A 21388-nucleotide genomic window follows, 5' to 3' on the forward strand; every position below is an offset into this window, starting at 1 on the left:
CTCGTTTATTAAGGCCGCCCTGATATTGCAGAGTCCTGCCACTTCAATTTCTCTGACAATGTGACGGCTTTGGTTTGGTTTCTTAACACAAACCATACTAAGCAGGAACATATACAAACCGAATGCCCTATTGGCCATTGAACTTCATGTCCCCTGATATAAGATGTGATCCAGTGTCCTCGCACACATATGGCACCCGATAACATGTAGATAAAAGCAGATAAACAGATTCTATTTGCCAAACCTTGATCCGATCCAATGCTTTGTATGGAATTTTGACTGATTTTATACTATACTCCGCGTCATTATTGAAGGGTCACCGAGGTATGCAGGGTGTCAAACATGAACATATGCCGTCAATAGGGCTGAGTATGTTGACAATGTGATTAATAGTTCAAGAACATGTTGGTATGTCACACCATCATCCCGAGGCAAGAGTGTTAACTGACTATAAAAGTCCAGTTTATAGTCAGTCAATCTCATTAAAATCAGTTCTTATAGTTTTCGCTACCGCTGAACAAAGATTTGAGAACATCCCATTACGGGTCACGTCAGAACGCCCTTTCGCGAATTTTGACCGACCAATGAAATGACAGACAAGAAATCGACATTAGCCAATCAGAAGGCAGCTTTCTCGAGCTTTACGACACTAGTTTCAAACTGGCGACTACGCTTCGAAACATATTCTGACGTATTCTCGATTAAAAAAACATAAAACTGACAAGAACATTCTGGAATGGCTTATAGATTGACTAGATTGTATGGATATAATCATAAAACCCGTAACTGTCGGTCGGAATACCCCGTGTTAAATATTTCGTGGTTGCATGATTAAAAAACACATTCCGACTGTCACTTTCATGATCTGGTAAACGACGCTCTGAGTGGTGGGATGAAAGGTCGTTCTGACGAGCATAGCGAGAACTAAGATCTGATTTTAATGAGATTAATAGTCAGTTAACTCCACTTCTGATTGGATGTTTTATGAAACTGGAAAACATAGAGAACTATTAAAAGCAATGAAAAGACTGAAGGTTATGGAAAGAGCTACCCAAAACACGCCTGAACGCAAGCAGTGGTTTAGCCCATATCCGTGCAACACATGGAGGGTAACAGACAAAGTGGGTATTAAATGGTTCATTCCAGCTGCAACTGAACTGCACTCTTTGAAGTTGAAATTGGACGTTTTTAAATACCGTTATCTCTTATTATCCGCGTGACCCCTTACGACACCGAGAACATATACCAGCGACCCGTGAAGATCCGGGGTGGAATATGTCTTCAGCAACCCATGCTTGCCGTAAAAGGCGACTATGCTTGTTGTAAGAGGCAACTAACGGGATCGGGTGGTCAGGCTCGCTGACTTGCTTAATGCATGTCATCGTTTCCCAATTTCGTGGATCGATGCTCATGATGTCAATCACGGGAATGTCTGGTCCAGACTCGATTATTTACAGACAGCCGTCATATAGCTGGAATATTGCTGAGAGCGGCGTTAAACAACAAATAAATAAACAAAGATATACCAGCTTGGAGTCAATCCAGTTTTCACAATAAAGTTTCAAATAAAATCTTATAAGAAAAAAGCACCAAGGCAGGGTTGCTTACAGAGGTTTAACACCGCTTTGAACAGTATTCAAGTCATATCACGGTGTGCTTAATGCCAGAGGAAAGCCCGAAGTGATGCAGGCGTTTACCACTTTGCTGAAGCCCTCGAGCAGGGGTTAGGTGCTGACAAACCAAGAAATATAATTGGTGAGAACTAAGATTCAAACCTATGATTGTAGGTTTCTGGTGTGACCAAGGCATGCAACTCTGAATAGCGAACTAGACGCCTGGGCCATCCGTGGCCCCACAGTGTTCTTGGAAAGTGAGCTGAATCTAGTGAAATCGTTTACCAGCAAGTATAAAGTAAAGTTTGTCAGTGACCTAGTCGTGGTATGTGGTCAGTGTGATCTCAATGTAATACGTCGTTAAACGTTAAAGGTTTGTTTGTTGTTTAACACCAAACTCAGCAATATTCCAGCTATATGACGGTGGTCTTTGAATAATCGTGTCTGGACCAGACAATCCAGTGATTGACATCATGAGCATCGCAATTGGGATACGATGACATGCATCAACTGTCACCCTTGTGTAACAAAAATTGGCAGATCAAGAATCATAACCTGCGGGAGCTGGGATCTGACACAAGAGCGGATCCTGACACTGCTATGGGAGGTAATGATGTGAAACAAGTGAATCGATGTAGCCAGAGTCATGTCATGGTGTTTCAGGAAAGCCCAAAGTTACCCAGCTGGCCATACCCCTTCATCCGATCCTCGTATAATATGTTTTTCACTTTCTCTTCATGATGTACAGCGCACTGAAAACTGTGTCTCAGATTGGCTGTAAATAATACAATATCTTTTAAATCTATATACTAATCTCTCCTTTAATCACTTACCTCCAAATAGGTATTCTTTCTTTTATTGAAATTCTGAATACGAATTCCAATTCGAAAACAAATACCGGTACAGTCCAGGTTTTGAGAAACAAGAAACGCCAACACCAAGCTGGAATGATGGAATCCTTTTTCCAGATGTTCACTTCCACAAAGCATACATTTTTGGAGGTAGTTTATTAAGGAAGATACTGGTACATAGATTGTATTTAATATTTTATGAGGGGCGGTCAGGTAGCCTAGTGGTTAAAGCGTTCGCTGGTCACACAGAAGACCCGGTTCGATTCCTGACATGGGTACAATGTGTGAAGCCCATTTCTGGTGTCCCCCGCTGTGGTGTTGCTGGAATATTGCTAAAAGCTGCGTAAAACCATACTCACTCACTCACTCACTCACTCACTAATATTTTATGATTTGTATCCAATCGGAGATGTAGGAGTGTGCAGTAGGATTTTCAGTGCACTTCTTACAGGAGAATTATACCAAACCTCAGTAGTGACATATAGAAAGACTGATACTAAACTAGAAACCAATGAGGGGAACGGTAAGAGAAGTTAAGTGAACCAGTCATTGATGTTGACCACTCTGCTTAAACATACATAGTGGTGACTCGGTCAAGGTCAATCAGGTGCTAAATCCCTCGGTCAAGGCCAATCAGCTGCTAAATCCCTCGGTCAAGGCCAATCAGCTGCTAAATCCCTCGGTCAAGGCCAATCAGCTGCTACAATTTTAGGCCAATTGCCAGTCTGCACAGGAATATACAACATCTTGGACCAGTGTGTCCTACGCATTATAGGCAGTCAGAAGTGCAATAGAGACCTGTGAACATCCGGGTTTGAAATGAACTTAAACATGCTTATCGCAAAGCGGCGGCTAATGGGATTAGGACTTGGTTGATGCATGTCATCATATCCTAATTGCTTGGATTGATGCTTATGATGTCAATCTCTAGATTGTCTTGTCCGGACTCCATTATTTACAGACCGCTGCTGGTATATTGATGAGTGCAGTGTTAAACAACAAACAATCAAATGTACTTGTAATAGTCGTTTTATTTGAAAAGAGTCCTCAAAGCATCTCGTACGTTTTATTTATTGTAAGGAAAACAAAACAATAACACACTGACATGTTTATATATTGTCATGTGCATGGCTCAAGTACAAGTATTATGATGATGTCATTACAGTGGTGAGCAGGTATATTATGTAATGGAGAAACCATGACACCTCAGGAATGGTATGATTGTATAACCGGGTAGGCACAGAAAAGCCAAGAACGCGTAGCGTCCGAGGCTTTTCTGTGCCTACCCGGTTATACAATCATACCATTCTTGAGGTGGAATGGTTTGTCCAACTTATAAACCGCTATCCATTAATCGATGTCATTTTTGGAGCTTATATTTACGCGGTATACGGGTCGCAAATAAGCGTGGTATAACGAGACACGCTTTATAACAGTTGTTATCGCGGGCCGCTGCACAGACTGCACGTGCAGAAGAGGGCTGTACGTGCAGAAAGAACCGCGTGCGTCGTACCACATGGCATTGTGTCGTTGACTGTTCACAAGAGAGGATGTCTGACGATGACCATATTTTCCTTACTCAAAGTAAGTTAATTGATGAACATTCTAATTGCTCCCCAGGTTTTACAATTGCTCCCCAGGTTTTACAATTGCAATTGTAAAACCTGGGGAGGAATTGTAAAACCTGAGGAGCAATTGTAAAACCTGCTGAGTGGTCTTACTACAAAAGAAAGGTCGTCTGGGAGATGGTTACAATGATAGGTTTATAAGTCAGTGTAAACAGTCCAAGATCAAGCACATGTTAACATATACATCAGCCTCATGGAGTGGTGTAACTCCCTCTCTCTGTGCTGCACCCTATAAAATCTACCAACCCAATAAGTACACAGAAAGTTGCATGATCAAAAATATAATTACACATAAAAGGCAAGCATTATAGGAATGGAATCATGCTGCAGTTTTCAGTTTCTGTGGGACTACGAATCAAATAGATTGTGACAGGGTTGCCAAAAAAGTACCAGTAGGAGATCATCAAGTGCGAATCATCAAGACATATCTTCCTATCCATATGATATTGGCAAATAGAAATGATATGATCATATCTGCGGGGGAGTCTGCAGAGTGAGTGAGTGAGTTGTGTTTAACCCTGCTTTTAACAGTATTCCAGTTAAATCACAGCATGTCAGCTTAATGTGGGAGGAAAGCCCAAAGTGATGCAGGTCTCAGATGTTTACCACTTCACTGAAACCCACGAGCATGGGTATGGTGCTAACAAACCTAGAAACATAATCGGGGCAAATGTTCTTGCCACATAAATCACTTACTTTCATTTCCAGACATAGATTTTTTTCCTGTAGTTTCACCTCAAAACAAAATATCCCCTAATATTTATGCATAGTTTTAGGAAACACCATGGATCAGCCCATAGCTATGGACAGTGATAAGTCAAAACCAAGATAGATTATATGGAGCAGCACAGAGAGATATAGATTGCGCAGCTTGGAGCGGTGCTTCTACTATCTGTCCTGTATCAAGTTTATCAAGTCATATGCAAAGTGACAGTCTTGGAAACAAATAAAGGAAGAATACACACGATACACTAACTATCTTCAGAACAAATACTTATACCATTGTATAATGGTTGAAATGATAAGTCCATATATTTGAAGTCATAGACCCTTGATCAAGAGTCATTATTCGGGCAAATCTTGGAGTCACACCAATAAATAGCAAATCCTAACACATATAAATTCTGCAAGGAGAGATGCCTTAGACTGAGACAATAGTGCTCCAGCACAAACTACAATCAGACCTGCTTTCCTACTCTTCTACCAGAGCTGTCACCATCAGAGTCGTTAACACTTTAGAACCAGTCCTGGTTTCCTACTCTTTTGGCAGGACGCCCATCACCTACTGTGTTTGAGAGGACTTGAACCTTGCTCTTGAAGTGGTCAATATGAATATAGCAGCCCTGAAATATAATCAGTTCAGGTAAATGTACACATTTCATATAAAGATAGACCATTGTTTCATACAGGAAATAGTACAAGCACCTACGTCAGAAGGGCAACAATAGACGTGTCGCGGATCAAGTTTACCCCACCTTGATCAAGCAAGCAGCACTATTTGAGGACAAAAATAAATGTTTTCAATATAATCCTACCTCTAGTAGGCAACTATCACCATTAGAGGGCAACAATAGACATATTGTCAACATAATCCTACCTCCAGTATGTGAACACCGCCATTAGCGGGGAACAATAGACGTATTGTCAACATAATCCTACCTCTAGTAGGCAACCATCGCCATTAGAGGGCAACAATGGACTATTGTCAACATAATCCTACCTCTAGTAGGCAACCATCGCCATTAGAGGGCAACAATGGACTATTGTCACCATAATCCTACCTACAGTATGTGAACATTGCCATTAGAGGGCAACAATGGACTATTGTCAACATAATCCTACCTCTAATAGGCAACCATTGCCATTAGAGGGCAACAATAAATGTATTGTCAACATAATCCTACCTCTAGTAGGCAACCATCGCCATTAGAGGGCAACAATGGACTATTGTCAACATAATCCTACCTGCAGTATGTGAACATCGCCATTTAGAGGGCAACAATGGACTATTGTCAACATAATCCTACTTCTAATAGGCAACCATTGCCATTAGAGGGCAACAATAGATGTATTGTCAACATAATCCTACCTCCAGTATGTGAACACCGCCATTAGCGGGGAACAATAGACGTATTGTCAACATAATCCTACCTCTAGTAGGCAACCATCGCCATTAGAGGGCAACAATGGACTATTGTCAACATAAACCTACCTCTAGTAGGCAACCATCGCCATTAGAGGGCAACAATGGACTATTGTCAACATAATCCTACCTCCAGTATGTGAACATCGCCATTAGAGGGCAACAATGGACTATTGTCAACATAATCCTACCTCTAATAGGCAATCATTGCCATTAGAGGGCAACAATAGATGTATTGTCAACATAATCCTACCTCCAGTATGTGAACACCGCCATTAGAGGGCAACAATAGACGTATTGCCAACATAATCCTACCTCTAGTAGATGAACACCGCCACTAGAGGGCAACAATAGACCATTGTCAACATAATCCTACCTCCAGTAGGCAACCATCGCCATTAGAGGGCGACAATGGACTATTGTCAACATAATCCTACCTCCAGTAGACGAACACCACCACTAGAGGGCAACAATAGACGTATTGTCAACATAATCCTACCTCCAGTAGATGAACACCACCATTAGAGGGCAACAATAGACGTATTGTCAACATAATCCTACCTTCAGTAGACGAACACCGCCACTAGAGGGCAACAATAGACGTATTGTCAACATAATCCTACCTCCAGTAGATGAACACCGCCACTAGAGGGCAACAATAGACCATTGTCAACATAATCCTACCTCCAGTAGGCAACCATCGCCATTAGAGGGCAACAATGGACCATTGTCAACATAATCCTACCTCCAGTAGATGAACACCGCCATTAGAGGGCAACAATAGACGTATTGTCACCATAATCCTACCTCCAGTAGACGAACACCGCCACTAGAGGGCAACAATAGACGTATTGTCAACATAATCCTACCTCCAGTAGATGAACACCGCCACTAGAGGGCAACAATAGACCATTGTCAACATAATCCTACCTCCAGTAGGCAACCATCGCCATTAGAGGGCAACAATGGACCATTGTCAACATAATCCTACCTCCAGTAGATGAACACCGCCATTAGAGGGCAACAATAGACGTATTGTCACCATAATCCTACCTCCAGTAGACGAACACCACCACTAGAGGGCAACAATAGACGTATTGTCAACATAATCCTACCTCCAGTAGATGAACACCGCCACTAGAGGGCAACAATAGACCATTGTCAACATAATCCTACCTCCAGTAGGCAACCACCGCCGTTAGAGGGCAACAATGGACTATTGTCAACATAATCCTACCTCTAGTAGGCAACCATCGCCATTAGAGGGCAACAATAGACGTATTGTCACCATAATCCTACCTCCAGTAGATGAACACCACCATTAGAGGGCAACAATAGACGTATTGTCAACATAATCCTACCACCAGTAGACGAACACCGCTATTAGATTGCAACAATAGACGTATTGCCAACATAACCCTACCTCCAGTAGACGAACACCTCCGTTGAGCGAGAAACTGTGGCGACCATGAAGCATCCTGCGGTTGTTGAACACAACTACGTCACCCTCCTGAAGTCGATAGATTAACTGAAACACAAACAGTTCCATGTACATTGCAAGAGATCAAGCATTTACAGTAAAGCCTTGCTCATACCTACAAATCCCACCTTTCTGACAATATTCAATGTTCTGTGAAGAAATGTGAAACTATCTGAAATTTCCAGATCTGGACAGTTATACTTTGTATATATCCACAGAGCTCCAGATAAGCTTTTGGTGTTGTGGGTATTTTACCCATGCATTTTAAAATCATTGGGTATTCAAATTTCTGTTACCCACTAGTTTTTACACATGTTAGTATTTAAGTTAAATATTTAAAAACACTATTCATCTAGTCCCTGCAAACTGGTGTCGTGTGGGTTCGAGAGCTTTATAGGACTCAAAAATACAATGATACTTCCACAAGAAAGTGTGATGGCAAATGATCATGATCTGACTGTCATCATTGAGTTTGGCAAGGTTGACGGAATGCCAACTTATAATTTCAAAATAAGTTGCTCATTTGCTAATCGATTACGCAGGGTTACTTCACAATATTTTGATGATACGCACAAGTTTTATTTTTGTAGCGTATCTGTATTGTTCGTTGCGTATTTGATACGCTTGGATTATATGTTACTGTGTATTTCTGCATTTCTGATGCGTATTTCACGCAGATACGCAGCTTATCTGGAGCTCTGTATCCATATGTATCTTTTGGGAGGTGGGAGGACACAATGAATCTTACAACATATTACAACAGTATGGTGTTAAGAAAACACATGAATCTTAATCAGGTCTAATCTGGGATACTGCCACAGTTGTCAACAGCTTCTGGGACATGTACTTACTGCGTGGGACGACACCTGAAGACATTTGGCAAAACTCTGGTAGGCTGCATAGTATCTTTCTACGTCAGCCTAAAAGTTGATAATTAAATCAATTCACTTAAAATACAAATTCTTTGACACAGACACAGGACCATGCGCCGACTGTTTTCAGCAGCTTGGCTCCTGGGAGTTTCTAGGGCCTTGGTCATGCCCCACACTGCAGCCCATGCAACACATATGGTGTCCCCATGGGCATGTAACTTCGTTCGAAATGTGCCTCTGTCCACAAAGCAGTGAACGGGTACCTGGTTGGATGAGATGGCAATTTTGGTTGTTGTGGCGATATGACAAAGATATGTCTTGGTTCGTTTACTGTGTTTAATCACTGTAGGTGTAGCTGTGTACAAGAGTGTGGCTGATGCCATGTGCATGTACTTCCAGCCGGCAGCATGCTCGTGGGAGTTATCTCCCCTATCCTGTCTCTGGCTGAGGCCCATTTAAGGATGGGGCCTATTTAGGGTTTAGCTAATACCATAGTTGTTAGCCTTTTAGTGCCTCAGAGACAGCTGGTTGTGTACTCCCTTAGGAGCTGAGAATGGTGGTTAAGTGCACACTTGTAATAGTACTAAGTAGTGCAGCGCTTTGAACACGACCATGTGGTGTGGATACAGCACAATATAAATAGGCCTGTTATAAATATATTATTATTCACAAATCCATATAATATAACTCTTAAAGTCAAAATCTTTTGATGTTACTCATATTGTTGCGAACCTCTGGTACTGATAATGGTCCTTCAAATGGCGGAGCCCAATTGACGTTCACAATCTGAAACAGATTACTTAAATGTTGCCATGAATAGGAAAAAATAGATTGTCTGAATAAATATGTGAGACAATAATCAGAGGCACATCCCTTACATTTCATATCTGCTTCTGCTAAACCTTAGCCATGGCGGACATGTTTCCTTAGACAATATTCTCTTGCCAAAATAAATCAAAGAAGCATGCATTACTTGAAGGAGACCCTTGAAGATCTGGGTAGAGAATAGGTCTTCAGCAAACCATGCTTGCTGTAAGAGGCGACTATGCTTGCCGTAAGAGACAACTAACAGAATCAGGTGGTCAGGCTCAATGACTTGGTCGATGTATGTAATCGTATTACCTATGGCGTGGATCGATGCTCTTGATGACAATCACTTGATTGTCTAGTCCACACTCGATTATTTACAGATCACAGTCACATAGCTAGAATATTACTGAGTGCTGCATTAAACAACAAACAAACAATACTGGAAGATGGGTGGATGGATGGATGGATGGATGGATGGATGGATGGATGGAATGTTACAGGTGTGAAACATGTCAATACATCACTGACCTCTTTATTACTGTTGAGGACAATGTGAGGTCGTTGGAAGGTCATGTGAACTGGAGCCTCTCTGTGATGGAAGAAAATAACTTTTGTACATAAAATGTCATAAGTCTCTGTAGCTCACCTGTCTAATGTCCTTTAATATAAACATAATTGTTGATAACAAATGAAAAATGATTTGACTTTGTGAGAGATATTAATCAATGAATAACATCAGGAACATACATCAAGAACCAGTTGACCTCACACATGACCAATGTAGTTCAACTTTGAAATGGAATGTCCCATGCCTCTAGCTACCTTAATGACAAAGTTATAAGTACTTCAGGTTTGATAACATCACTTCCAGGTTTGATAACATCACTTCCGGTTTGATAACTCCAATTTGGGAAAACACATACGGGCCAATGCCGGACAGTTTTCAAACTTGAGTTTTCTCTGCACATAACGGTCTTAAAAAGAAAGTTGCATCCACTTCAGGGTTAAAATTATGACCTTGACCTTCAACCCTGGCCTATTTAACATTATTTTTTATATAAATGTGGTAATAGTGTGGGTTTTGGTGAAAACATGTTACATGTATTGTGGTGGCATGGAAAAATGTTACATGTATTGTGGAGGCATGAAAAAATGTTACATGTATTGTGGTGGCAGAAAAAATGTTACATGTATTGTGGTGGCATGAAAAAATGTTACATGTATTGTGGTGGCATGAAAAAATGTTACATGTATTGTGGAGGCATGAAAAAATGTTACATGTATTGTGGTGGCAGAAAAAATGTTACATGTATTGTGGTGGCATGAAAAAATGTTACATGTATTGTGGTGGCAGGAAAAAATGTTACATGTATTGTGGAGGCATGAAAAAATGTTACATGTATTGTGGAGGCATGAAAAAATGTTACATGTATTGTGGTGGCAGGAAAAAATGTTACATGTATTGTGGTGGCATGAAAAAATGTTACACGTATTGTGGTGGCATGGAAAAATGTTACATGTATTGTGGTGGCATGGAAACGTCACATAAAATGGTTGTGGGGTGGTGTCAACAAAATATGATATAGTCCTCAGACCAATCCCTGGGGCCCACCACCCTATGATAAATGACCCACCCCTCAGATAACAATCTCTTATTTCCCACATGTTTTTTCCCACAGATAAGCCTGGCTATGTAGGTCAAAAACAAAACAATATGTATACAGTAACAATTATTCATTTCTTGTAAATAATTACTTTTACTGATTGTTTGCAGTAGCCAGGGTCTATATATACTATGTCTTTATTCAATTCAACTAATTTAAATTCTTTTCCCATATATTTAGCATTTTTCCATGTTTTTCAGTGCAGACAAGCAATTACTCTAAATTGACAAATTATTGTTTTCTGTCCGGAGTCAGTGAATTTGTAAACAATAGTGCTTCCTTAATATAATCTGCCCGAGGCAAGGGAGGTAACTGATACTAAAATTCCAATTTCCTCCCTTGCCAAACTAGGCTGGGAGTAATTTTTTGGCTGGACAAATGAGTCTATGCCCAGTCCAATCAAAATCGTGTAACGAAAACACTCTGGTTCGTAAACTGCCATGCAGATTTCAATCAATTGCAGGTTTTGCAAAGCATGTGTACCTTCAACTTAGCGTCAATAGATACTTTCCAAATCTTTTCATGTTTTCAATCAAGGTACTCACGTGATCTGATGCATTTCGCGAAGTAAGACCCATTTTATTACAATAGAGATCTTTATTATCAATCAGATTGTCTTGACTGGGTGCCACTATTTTATTTCTGGCAAATGCAAGTGATATCAGAGGTGGAATCTGATTGGTCAATAGGAGGGACATAGAAGGAACATAACTCGTAATAGCCACTGGAGGCGTTATGCCCGATCCTAGAAATTTCGGCCTAGTTCGGCCAGGGTGGAAACTGGACTTTTACAGTCATTTAACTCCCTTTCCTCAGGAAGATGCTCATGAATTATTGGGTATGTCTGTGTATGTATATCACAAGCCAAAGTAAAAATTCACTCTGAGGTGATGATGTTTAATATTTACTGATTATGTTCGCGCCCGAGTGAGAATGATTTATTTTGATATCTACTCAACTGTCTGACTCCGTAGCACTATGACTGTCATAAATCTATGTTGAAGTATGGGCAAGGTGAGGTGAAAAGGGGTTTAACGTCGGTCCAAGATTATTGCACTTATATAGCGACGTTCATGCACGTGTGCGTGCGTGCGTGCGTGCGTGCGTGCGTGCGTGCGTGTCTGCTTGTACTAGTCTGGACTATTGCCGATTTATAGTGCTACCCCACTAAGATACCATGCCGCAGTTTAACATGAATACCCCATTCAGACACAGTATACTGACTCTGAGCGGACCAGTCCTCTTTTAGCCCCTTTATGCCCACCGCCAGACAACGTCACAACAAGTACCATCTTTTAACGTCTGTTGGTATGACACGGCTGGGGATCGAAATCCGGACCTTCCGCTCCCCGGGCGGATGCTCAACCACTAGACCACGGAGGCGGTTGTTGAAGTATGGTTATGATCGTCTTGGCGTTACGATCAACTTGTGGAACGGGTCCCAGGGCCCACTGGCTCAAAATGATTGTAGTGCTATAGATATTTTAAGTCAATGCTAAACAATGGGAGTTACCCAGGTCACATGACTTATCTTCCCCTGTGACCTCCCATCAAGTTCACACCATACTGTGCAGACATAGTGACCACCCAATCCCCACTGTGCTCAATTCCTTCACTCACTGCATAGAGACTGTCTCAGTGGTCTGGTTAATGGACTGAGAGAGCAGAAGTTTGATGGTTCAATCCTCGTCAACGTCATACCAAAAGATGTTAAGGTGGTACTTGTTGTTTCCCTGCCTGGTGCTCGACATTAAGGGGACATAACAAGTACTGGTTGGCTCAGCTGTGTCTCAGTGGGTATTCATGCGGCATGGTATCTCCGATGTCTAGCACTATAAAACTACATGCACATCACTATATAAACGCAATAATCTTAAACGTGACTTGAAACCCCATTTCACCTCACCTCATAGCATGGCACAGACACTGGCCACAGCTTATAACTGACATGTTGCAAGATGACTGAAAAATTGCAGAAGATTTGCTGGGGGTGTTAGGGTAGCCTAGTGGTAAGATTCTTCACTTGTCATGCCTAAGGAGGGGACCCTTCTGCCACAAGAGTACAATGTGTGAAGCCCATTTCTATGGCCCCTGCTGTGATATTGCTGGAATATTGCCAGAAGTCATGTGGACCTTGGACCATAATCCCTTGTCCTTCATGGTGTATTGAGGACAGCTGATAGTTAATCCCACCTGTCATAGTGCACCTTCTGGAAAGTCGCAGGAACCTCTACGAGAGTTTGGAAGTGATCTGGGTCCTTCTGCCTGAAATCTTCTGCCACTCGGAACGCATCAACGAATACGCTCTCTCCACCCTCAACACACTGGTCGAACCTGTAATTACATGGCCACACTCAGCAATATTACAGCTTGATAATCAAGTCTGGACCAAAAAATCCAGTGATTGACACAGTGAAAATCAATCTAAGCAATTGGGATACGATGACATGCATCAACCATGAGTCTCACTACCTGACTCTGTTAGTCGCCTTAACAAGCATAGTGGCCTTTTAGGACAAGAATGGGTACTGAAGACCTATTCTAATCCAGATCTTCATGGGTGCACATTTCATGATCTGCAATGCTGCTGGGGACCAATTATAAACCGGAATCCCCACAGCCTATCTGCATGGTCAAAGCTGAGTGTTGGTTTGCATTATATAGGGTATTAAGAGTGAGTGAGTTGGGTTTAACGCCGCTTTTAACATTATTCCACAGCGTGTCAGCTTAATGTGGGAGGAAAGCCTGAAGTGAGGTCTCAGACGTTTACCATTTTGGTGAAATCCACGAGCACGGGTATGGTGCTGACAAACCTAGAAACATAAACGAGGCGAACCGAGATTCGAACCCACAATCATAGGTTTCTGGCGTGCCTAAGGGATGCAACACTGCGCCTTTGACGACTGGGCCACCCATCCCCCCCGGGTATTAAGATCAATTCTATCCTGATATTAAATACCCTTGACCCATTTTCAACAGCAGTTTCACATGAGTGACGTCACCATCTCTTCGTTTACTTCTAGTAATTTGACTGTACAGAGTACAGTGTCATCTGTCTTGAGCATTGTGTCATTCAAAGTACTTCTTAAAAAGTGTTTCAAATTATTGTAAAGAAACTATGTTATTTTCGTATTGTAACTTTACTTATTTCAATAGTTTCTTAACTGCAAATTAATCTATTTTTTTATTTTGTCATACTGATCAAGAAAATCAGAAAACAAACCTATTCATGGGTCTGGCCATATGTACAGATACCGTTATGTTGTCACAATTCATCCATACAATGTTTAGGCAGATTATTCACTTATTATGTGAAAGATAATGCACAAGCTAATGGAAATTTGTTATGAATAATGATATCAGCTGTTGACTCATTATTTGTAATGAGGGGCGGTCAGGTAGCCTAGTGGTTAAAGCGTTCGCTCGTCACACCGAAGACCCGACGGGGTTCGATTCCCGACATGGGTAAAATGCGTGAAGCCCATTTCTGGTGTCCCCCGCCGTGATATTGCTAGAATATTGCTAAAAGCGGTGTTAAACCATACTCACTCACTATTTGTAATGAATGTTCAGTTACGCAAACATTATCTGTACAATCTGTTACATTTTACAGTTGAAACAAAAGTGTGACGTCCTAGCCGTATTTTATTTACTTCTGTTGTCACCTTCTGGCAAACAGGAGCTGCAGCCCGGGTGGAGACTCATAGTACACCAGGTCCATGTGAAGGTCAAGGCCAACATTGGAGTAGGCGATGTTGATCGGACGAGGCGTGTTCACTACATCAAATTTCTAGAAAGTCAATGGGAAAAATATTTACTCTTAAATGAACATATCAATAATAATGTGTAGTCTGTTTTTGAAAACTCGATCGTAACTCCCATATTTTTAACATAGACTTACGACAATCGTGACACTGAGATTGCTTTGTAGAACGGGCCCCTGGATGTTAACAATAACTTACATGTCCATATATGGTATGTTGAGGCTTGTCAATCAACTCTGCAACCTGGCAACAAAAACAAACACATGGCAGCGTCACTCAAAAAAAGTTCAGGGAGGCCTTTCAAGGTACAGTCTAGTCCATCAAATAGCCTTAACGTCATGACACATGAATTTTGTCAGTTTACTGAACACATTTTATTTAACCATCCGTGGAATGTGTAGAGATCTAAAAGGTGGGTGGTCGATCCTCAGCCATGTATAACCAAATACGTCAAAAAATGGTACTTGTTGTTACCCTGCCTGAGAGCTTTAAGGGGATGCAACAAGGACTGCTCAGAGTCAGTATACTGTGGCTGAGTTGGGAATCCATGTTAAACTGGAGCATGGAATCTCAGTGGGATAGCACTATAAACTGGCGCTAGTCCAGACTGGTGCAAGCAGACCACATAATTGAGGATAGTCGATCGTTCCATACCTTTGTTACCATGTTCTCCTCCAGAGGAACCCCTGTCAGCAGGCAGACACCATATTGATTTATTAGCGTCAGCCATCTGTCATTAATGATAACAATAATAAAGCTAATGATAATAATAATGATAAAGTTGTAATTTTAAAAAGAAGAGAACACAGGTAGAGAAGCTCACTTATATTCAGTGATATAACATCAAAGGGTATGTGAAAAACTTTTATATTGAATAAAACATATTGAATATTATTACGTTGAATCCAATAATTGGACACAATGACTTAACTTTAATTTAATATTTGCTAAGAATATTTCAAGTTACTTATTTCGAATGATCTCATATTTTGTTGTATATGTTGGCATAAGAATTATGACTGAGTCATATTATCATACCTCCATGCCAGAATGATGAGATCTGATTGCTCCAAGTGATCTTGATAAAATACTGTGTATCCCGCCTTGGAGGGAGATAAATTTCTCAGCGGGAGAATAAATCCCTTATAACACACACACCAGCCCCATCTCTAAACCAGTGGATTTCTGAGAGGCAGAATAAATTTATAATACCCAACTTCAAAGAAAAACCTGCTAACTTTTTCCAAGCCAATGAAAGTCACGTGACATAGCACAAGCTCAATCCAACAGGCGTCTTCTATCAAATTTGAATTTGTTTAATTCTTTTACAATGTCATACTAAAATGTGTACAAAAGATAAATTTGTTGTAGCAGGATAACTCGGGGTGCATGGAGTTTTATGCGTCCCTTGTTAGATTATATACCACTCAACTCTGCCTCGTGGTATAAAACCTAACGCGGGACGCATAAAACCCCATGTACATCAAGTTATCCTGCTAAAACTTATACTATTTCCTTTATATTTGCCTGCCATCATTGATTTCAGTCTATATTCATGTAAACAGACACTGAGAACTACTTTGTATCTTATCCCCAGTGTAGTCCAGTTCTTGCATTGCATATGTCACCTCTATTACTCTGCACAATCGGCTTACTTGAGAAGATGACGCTGTGACTGCACAACATCACTGTATGGCAGGGCTGGGATACTCTGAAATAAAGTGAAACAAGAGACTCTCTGTAAAGTGTTTAAAGGAACATCCTTCTTTACAACACAACAGTATTTTTAGTTTCACAGACCGCCTCTGTGGTCTAATGGTAGAGCGTCCGCCCCCAGAGCGGAAGGTCCGGGTTTGATCCCCAGCCACGTCATACCAAAAGACATTGAAAGATGGTACTTGTTGTTACCCTGTCTGGCGCTTGGCATTAAGGGGCTAAAACAAGGACTGGTCGGCTCGGAGTCAGTATACTGTGTCTGAGTGGGGTATTCATGTTAAACTGCGTCATGGTATCTCAGTGTGCTAGCACTATAAATCGGCAGCAGTCTGGACAAGTACAAGCAGCCACACACACACACACATACACATGCATGCACATCGCTATATAAGTGCAATAATCTTGGACACGACGTTAAACCCCATTTTCACCTCACCTTTAGTTTCACATGAGCAATATCCACCCTATGGCTGTAAACAGCACTTCACAGAGCCAAGCCTTGAAGTTCCTACTGTCCCAGGGTTAGCTCAGGCCAAGTGGCAGACCAAGCAATTTTGAATGAGTATGGTCTTAGAAAAACTTTTAGTAATATTCCAGCAATATCATTTTTGGAATACCAGAAATGAGTTTCAGACACCGTATATTGTTGTGTATCGGTGAGTTTTTCATACCTCAAATTAGGGGGCTTTCAAGGGGGGTCGTCTTATACACAGGGTTAAAGAGTTTTGATGGGGTTTTTTTCCCCCAAAACAAAGACATTACTGTGAGCCCGTAGCACCAGAAATACCATGTCAACAAATCCGTAATGAAGTACGCAAACGAATCATGTAATTACACTGTCTGGTTATAAAAACAGTTCATAATATATCCAGACTTACCATTGTAATCTATTTTATTAATTTTTACACCTTCAAACGAACGGTATTGTACTCATGTGGGGAATCGAACACGGTGCTTTGGCGTGATGAGCGAACGCTTTAACCACTGGCCTACCTCACCACCCCGTGGCAGTTGTGATTCAAGCTGTCAGTTATTCCCTCCCTCTTCCGGAGGCAAGGGAGTTGTAAAAGTGTAGTTTCCACCCTTGACGAACTAGGCCGGAATTTCTGGACTTGATGGTTGCACCACCAGTGTTTTTTACAAGTTATATCCCTTCTATGTCCCTCCTATTGACCAATCAAATTCGACATCTCATATCACTTGCATTTTCTTCAAACAAAATGGCCGTGCACAGTCAGGATGATCTTATCGATACTCAAGATCTATATTGTAAAAAAACAGGTCATACTTCGCAAGGTGCATCAAATCATGTGCACACGTAAATATAACATGGAAAGATTTGGAAAATATCTATTGACACACATCTGTTGACACACATCTGTTGACATACATCTGTTGATACACATCTGTTGACACACATCTGTTGACAGACATCTGTTGACACACATCTGTTGATACACATCTGTTGACACACATCTGTTGATACACATGCTTTGCAACCGCAATTGACCGAAATGTGCACAACAGTTTACAAACCGGATGTTGATTTTGTTATGCAATTTTGATAGGACTATGCATAGATTCGTTAGTAGCGAATATATAACTCCATAATTCCAGCCAAGTTCAGCAAGGGTGGAAACTGGACTTTTATAGGGATGCTCTGCTTACTGAAAGTTGGTTTTGTATGACTTAAATCAAACTTTCTGGGACTTCCAATCATACAAAGTCTAGTTCTCATCTAAGCAGTTGTGTAAAGGGCTGAGATGGGACACAACTGTTGGTATTGGTGCCATTGCTCACTGACCAAACCTGTACATTCTCTAATTAGGACTGAGGTATAGTGAACAGTGTTCAATTCATGACAACTGAGAAGTGACATACCATTGATCCACTTACATAAACTTCTAAGCAAATCTCATATATATTTATTGTAATATAACACCTGGTATGACTGTTTGATAGTGATTCACAAACACATGCTTTATGCAGAGATATCTTATAATTATGGAAATGGTTTTGTCGCTGTACTGTTTTATTTTTTTTAAATCGTCCAAAACATACATTCTCTTTGGGCAACTATAACATCGTTAAACATAAAGTATGGAAGAAGCACAAGTCAAAACCTTCATTTTAACAGGTTATTGAGTTCCCTAAATTAAACAGTACTGCAACAAGCCCAGGGATACCTGTATATGAGATAGCAACGTGATAAATTGTAAAGAACAATGAAGAACAAAGCATGGTTTATTTCACGATAAAACATGGTTCTATCATGATGTCATTTCTGGATTTCAGAACATGTGCTCGCAACTTGATGATGTCATATATTGGACAACATTATTTTAAATAGGGAAGTGTGTAGTGAGTTGTTCCCTATAGATGTAGCTGGGGTGCGCAGATAAACGCAGTGGCTGATAATTGCATCCAAAAATTGTAGTGACATGACAATCCATATTGGGAGATGAGGTACAGATAATTGATGTGAGGATTGTGAGAATATGCTGGAAATACCAATACCAAAACAAATCTGTTCATAAAATGGACTTGACCGACATTGCCGAGGTCGGATTCTATTCAGGGAATCATCATTATTAAAATATGGGTAAATATTTTTAAAGCTGTTAAATTTTATCTTTATCCTTAAAGAGGCTGTATATTATGTTGATATCTCTTATAAGAAATAAACTCATGCGCCCCTGATGGATTATTCTCCCTGCAGTGTTTTATTGTACTATAAACAACTCCCACTAGACATATATTTCTTAAATATGATATACCTACTCTGGCAGTGCACTCTTCGGTGAGTTGGACCTGAGCGGCACGTCGGTGTCGAGCTTCCTGGGAGTAGCAGTTGGAGTGCAGGTACTGGAGTGGCACTCTGCCCACATGTCCACAGGACCATTCCAGCTCCACTGCAGCACCTGGTACAGAAGCAAACCACTCTGTCACAGGCAACCAATATGTGCATAGACCCGTGAAGATCTGGGGTAGAATAGGTCTTCAGCAACCCATGCTTGCCGTAAAGGGCGATTATGCTTGTCGTAAGAGGCGACTAACAGGATCGGGTGGTCAGGCTCGCTGACTTGGTTGATGCATGTCATCGATTCCAATTGCGTGGATCAATGCTCATGATATTAATCACTGGATTGTCTGGTCCAGACTCGATTATTTACAGACCGCCATCATATAGCTTGAATATTGCTGAGTGCGGTGTTAAACAACCCACCAACCAACCAACCATTGTGATTGATCACAAACATGTTCATAGTGTTGCTGATGATACTGACTCATTTATCACAAGTTTGGAGGTTGTCTCCACCATAAAAGAAAACCAGGATAACAGGTACATCAAGCAACAAGCAACAGTAACGATAATCACACTTTTATGTTCTCTTCAGTACCAGGGGTGGTCGGGTAGCCTAGTGATTAAAGCATTCACTGATCATGCCTGAGACCCGGGTTGATTCCTCACATGGGTACAATATATGAAGCCCATTTCTGGTGTCCCCCGCCGTGATATTGCTGGAATATTGCTATAAGCGGCGTAAAACCTCACTCACTCACTCACTCTTCTATACCACTTTTTCTTGTGCACTTCTGGTGTGGACAGTCGAAACTGGGCACATTTGGGGGGGTGGGGGCACATTTGAGGGGATGGGGAAAGAGAGACATAAACATGCTGAAATCAGCAATAAAGAGCATCATGACAGTGACAGTCACCATGAGACATGCTTTACATTTCTACTCATGAGTGAGTATGGTTTTACGCCACTTTTAGCAATATTCCAGCAATATCACGGCGGGGGACACCAGAAATGGGCTTCACACATTGTACCCATGTCGGGAATCGAACCTGGGTCTTCAGCTTGACGAGCGAACGCTTTAACCACTAGGCTACCCGACCGCACCTTCTACTCATGAATATGTCAGAGACCATAAAATAAATTCCTATATGGTCTCTGACAGATTCAAGAGAAGAAATCAGCCAATTTCTAACAAGGACTGTACCTTGCAAATTTTTGCAGTCAAATGTCTGACATTTGATCAAAATGGCCAACGGATGTTACAGAGGAAGCAAGTGAAATGTCAAATGGCACCTGAAATGTTTGCAGATGCTACAGAAACATCAGGTGGAATACTGACGACGTCCATTGTCTTCTGACCGCTGTCCAGCTGCTTACAATCCTGGCAATGACAGTTGTGACGCAGCCATGCCCCATGAAACCTGGATCACAGATATTGTAATTGATGACCAAAAACTAATTAAGACAATAAACCCAGCACAATTAAATGTGGCAAAACAGACAATACTACCCATTTCTAAATCCTGGGATTGATTGAGCCCAGAAAATGAGAAGTATAATACTAAAAAAAAAATTTCATTAGGACACGTGGTTTTCGGGGCCCTTGTTGATATGCAAGAGGCAGAAAATGATGGCAAAGACAACAGTAAAAAAATATTTTGTAATAGATTTATGTACATCCACCTGAGTATTCAAGATATTACATCAAACGACTACCTGATTATTACCTAAATAATTAGTAGTCTTTATAGTCTTTATTCAGTAGGTATTGTAGGCCACAGGCCCATTATACATTACATAGTATACAGTGAGAGAGAAACATTATAATACAAAAAGTAAACTTTAGGTGATTTACACAAGACATAGTTTCATTGCTTTGTAGATGAATACGGATAGATTTTGAATGATTAATACATTATTTGATGCCATTAAAATATTATGGAGGGGTACAGGTAAAACTTTTTGGGTATATATTTTCGTCTTGAATGTACATATCGATCACAAATTATTATAAAATGAAATTCATCTTCAATTTGATTTTGA

General features: G+C 40.9%; 1 protein-coding gene across 2 annotated transcripts in view; it reads right to left on the reverse strand.

Annotated features, from left to right (window-relative positions):
- Nucleotides 1-3475: 3475 nt before the first annotated feature.
- The window catches only part of LOC124119266 (probable gamma-butyrobetaine dioxygenase), a 31939-nt gene continuing 14026 nt past the window's right edge, over nt 3476-21388 (reverse strand). For both annotated transcript variants that reach the window (XM_046481734.2, XM_046481726.2), the window contains 12 exons: nt 20639-20766; nt 19323-19462; nt 16481-16536; nt 15480-15555; nt 15024-15068; nt 14727-14851; nt 13255-13395; nt 9926-9986; nt 9320-9373; nt 8567-8635; nt 7659-7763; nt 3476-5435 (listed from right to left, as the gene is read on the reverse strand). In XM_046481734.2, coding sequence (XP_046337690.2) covers nt 5328-5435; nt 7659-7763; nt 8567-8635; nt 9320-9373; nt 9926-9986; nt 13255-13395; nt 14727-14851; nt 15024-15068; nt 15480-15555; nt 16481-16536; nt 19323-19462; nt 20639-20766 — 1108 coding nt within the window. In that variant the 3' untranslated portion in view covers nt 3476-5327. The remainder of the gene's footprint in view (nt 5436-7658; nt 7764-8566; nt 8636-9319; nt 9374-9925; nt 9987-13254; nt 13396-14726; nt 14852-15023; nt 15069-15479; nt 15556-16480; nt 16537-19322; nt 19463-20638; nt 20767-21388) is intronic.

Source organism: Haliotis rufescens, unplaced genomic scaffold (genome assembly GCF_023055435.1).
Source record: "Haliotis rufescens isolate VD_foot unplaced genomic scaffold, xgHalRufe1.0.p SCAF_3, whole genome shotgun sequence".
Lineage (NCBI taxonomy): Eukaryota > Metazoa > Mollusca > Gastropoda > Lepetellida > Haliotidae > Haliotis > Haliotis rufescens.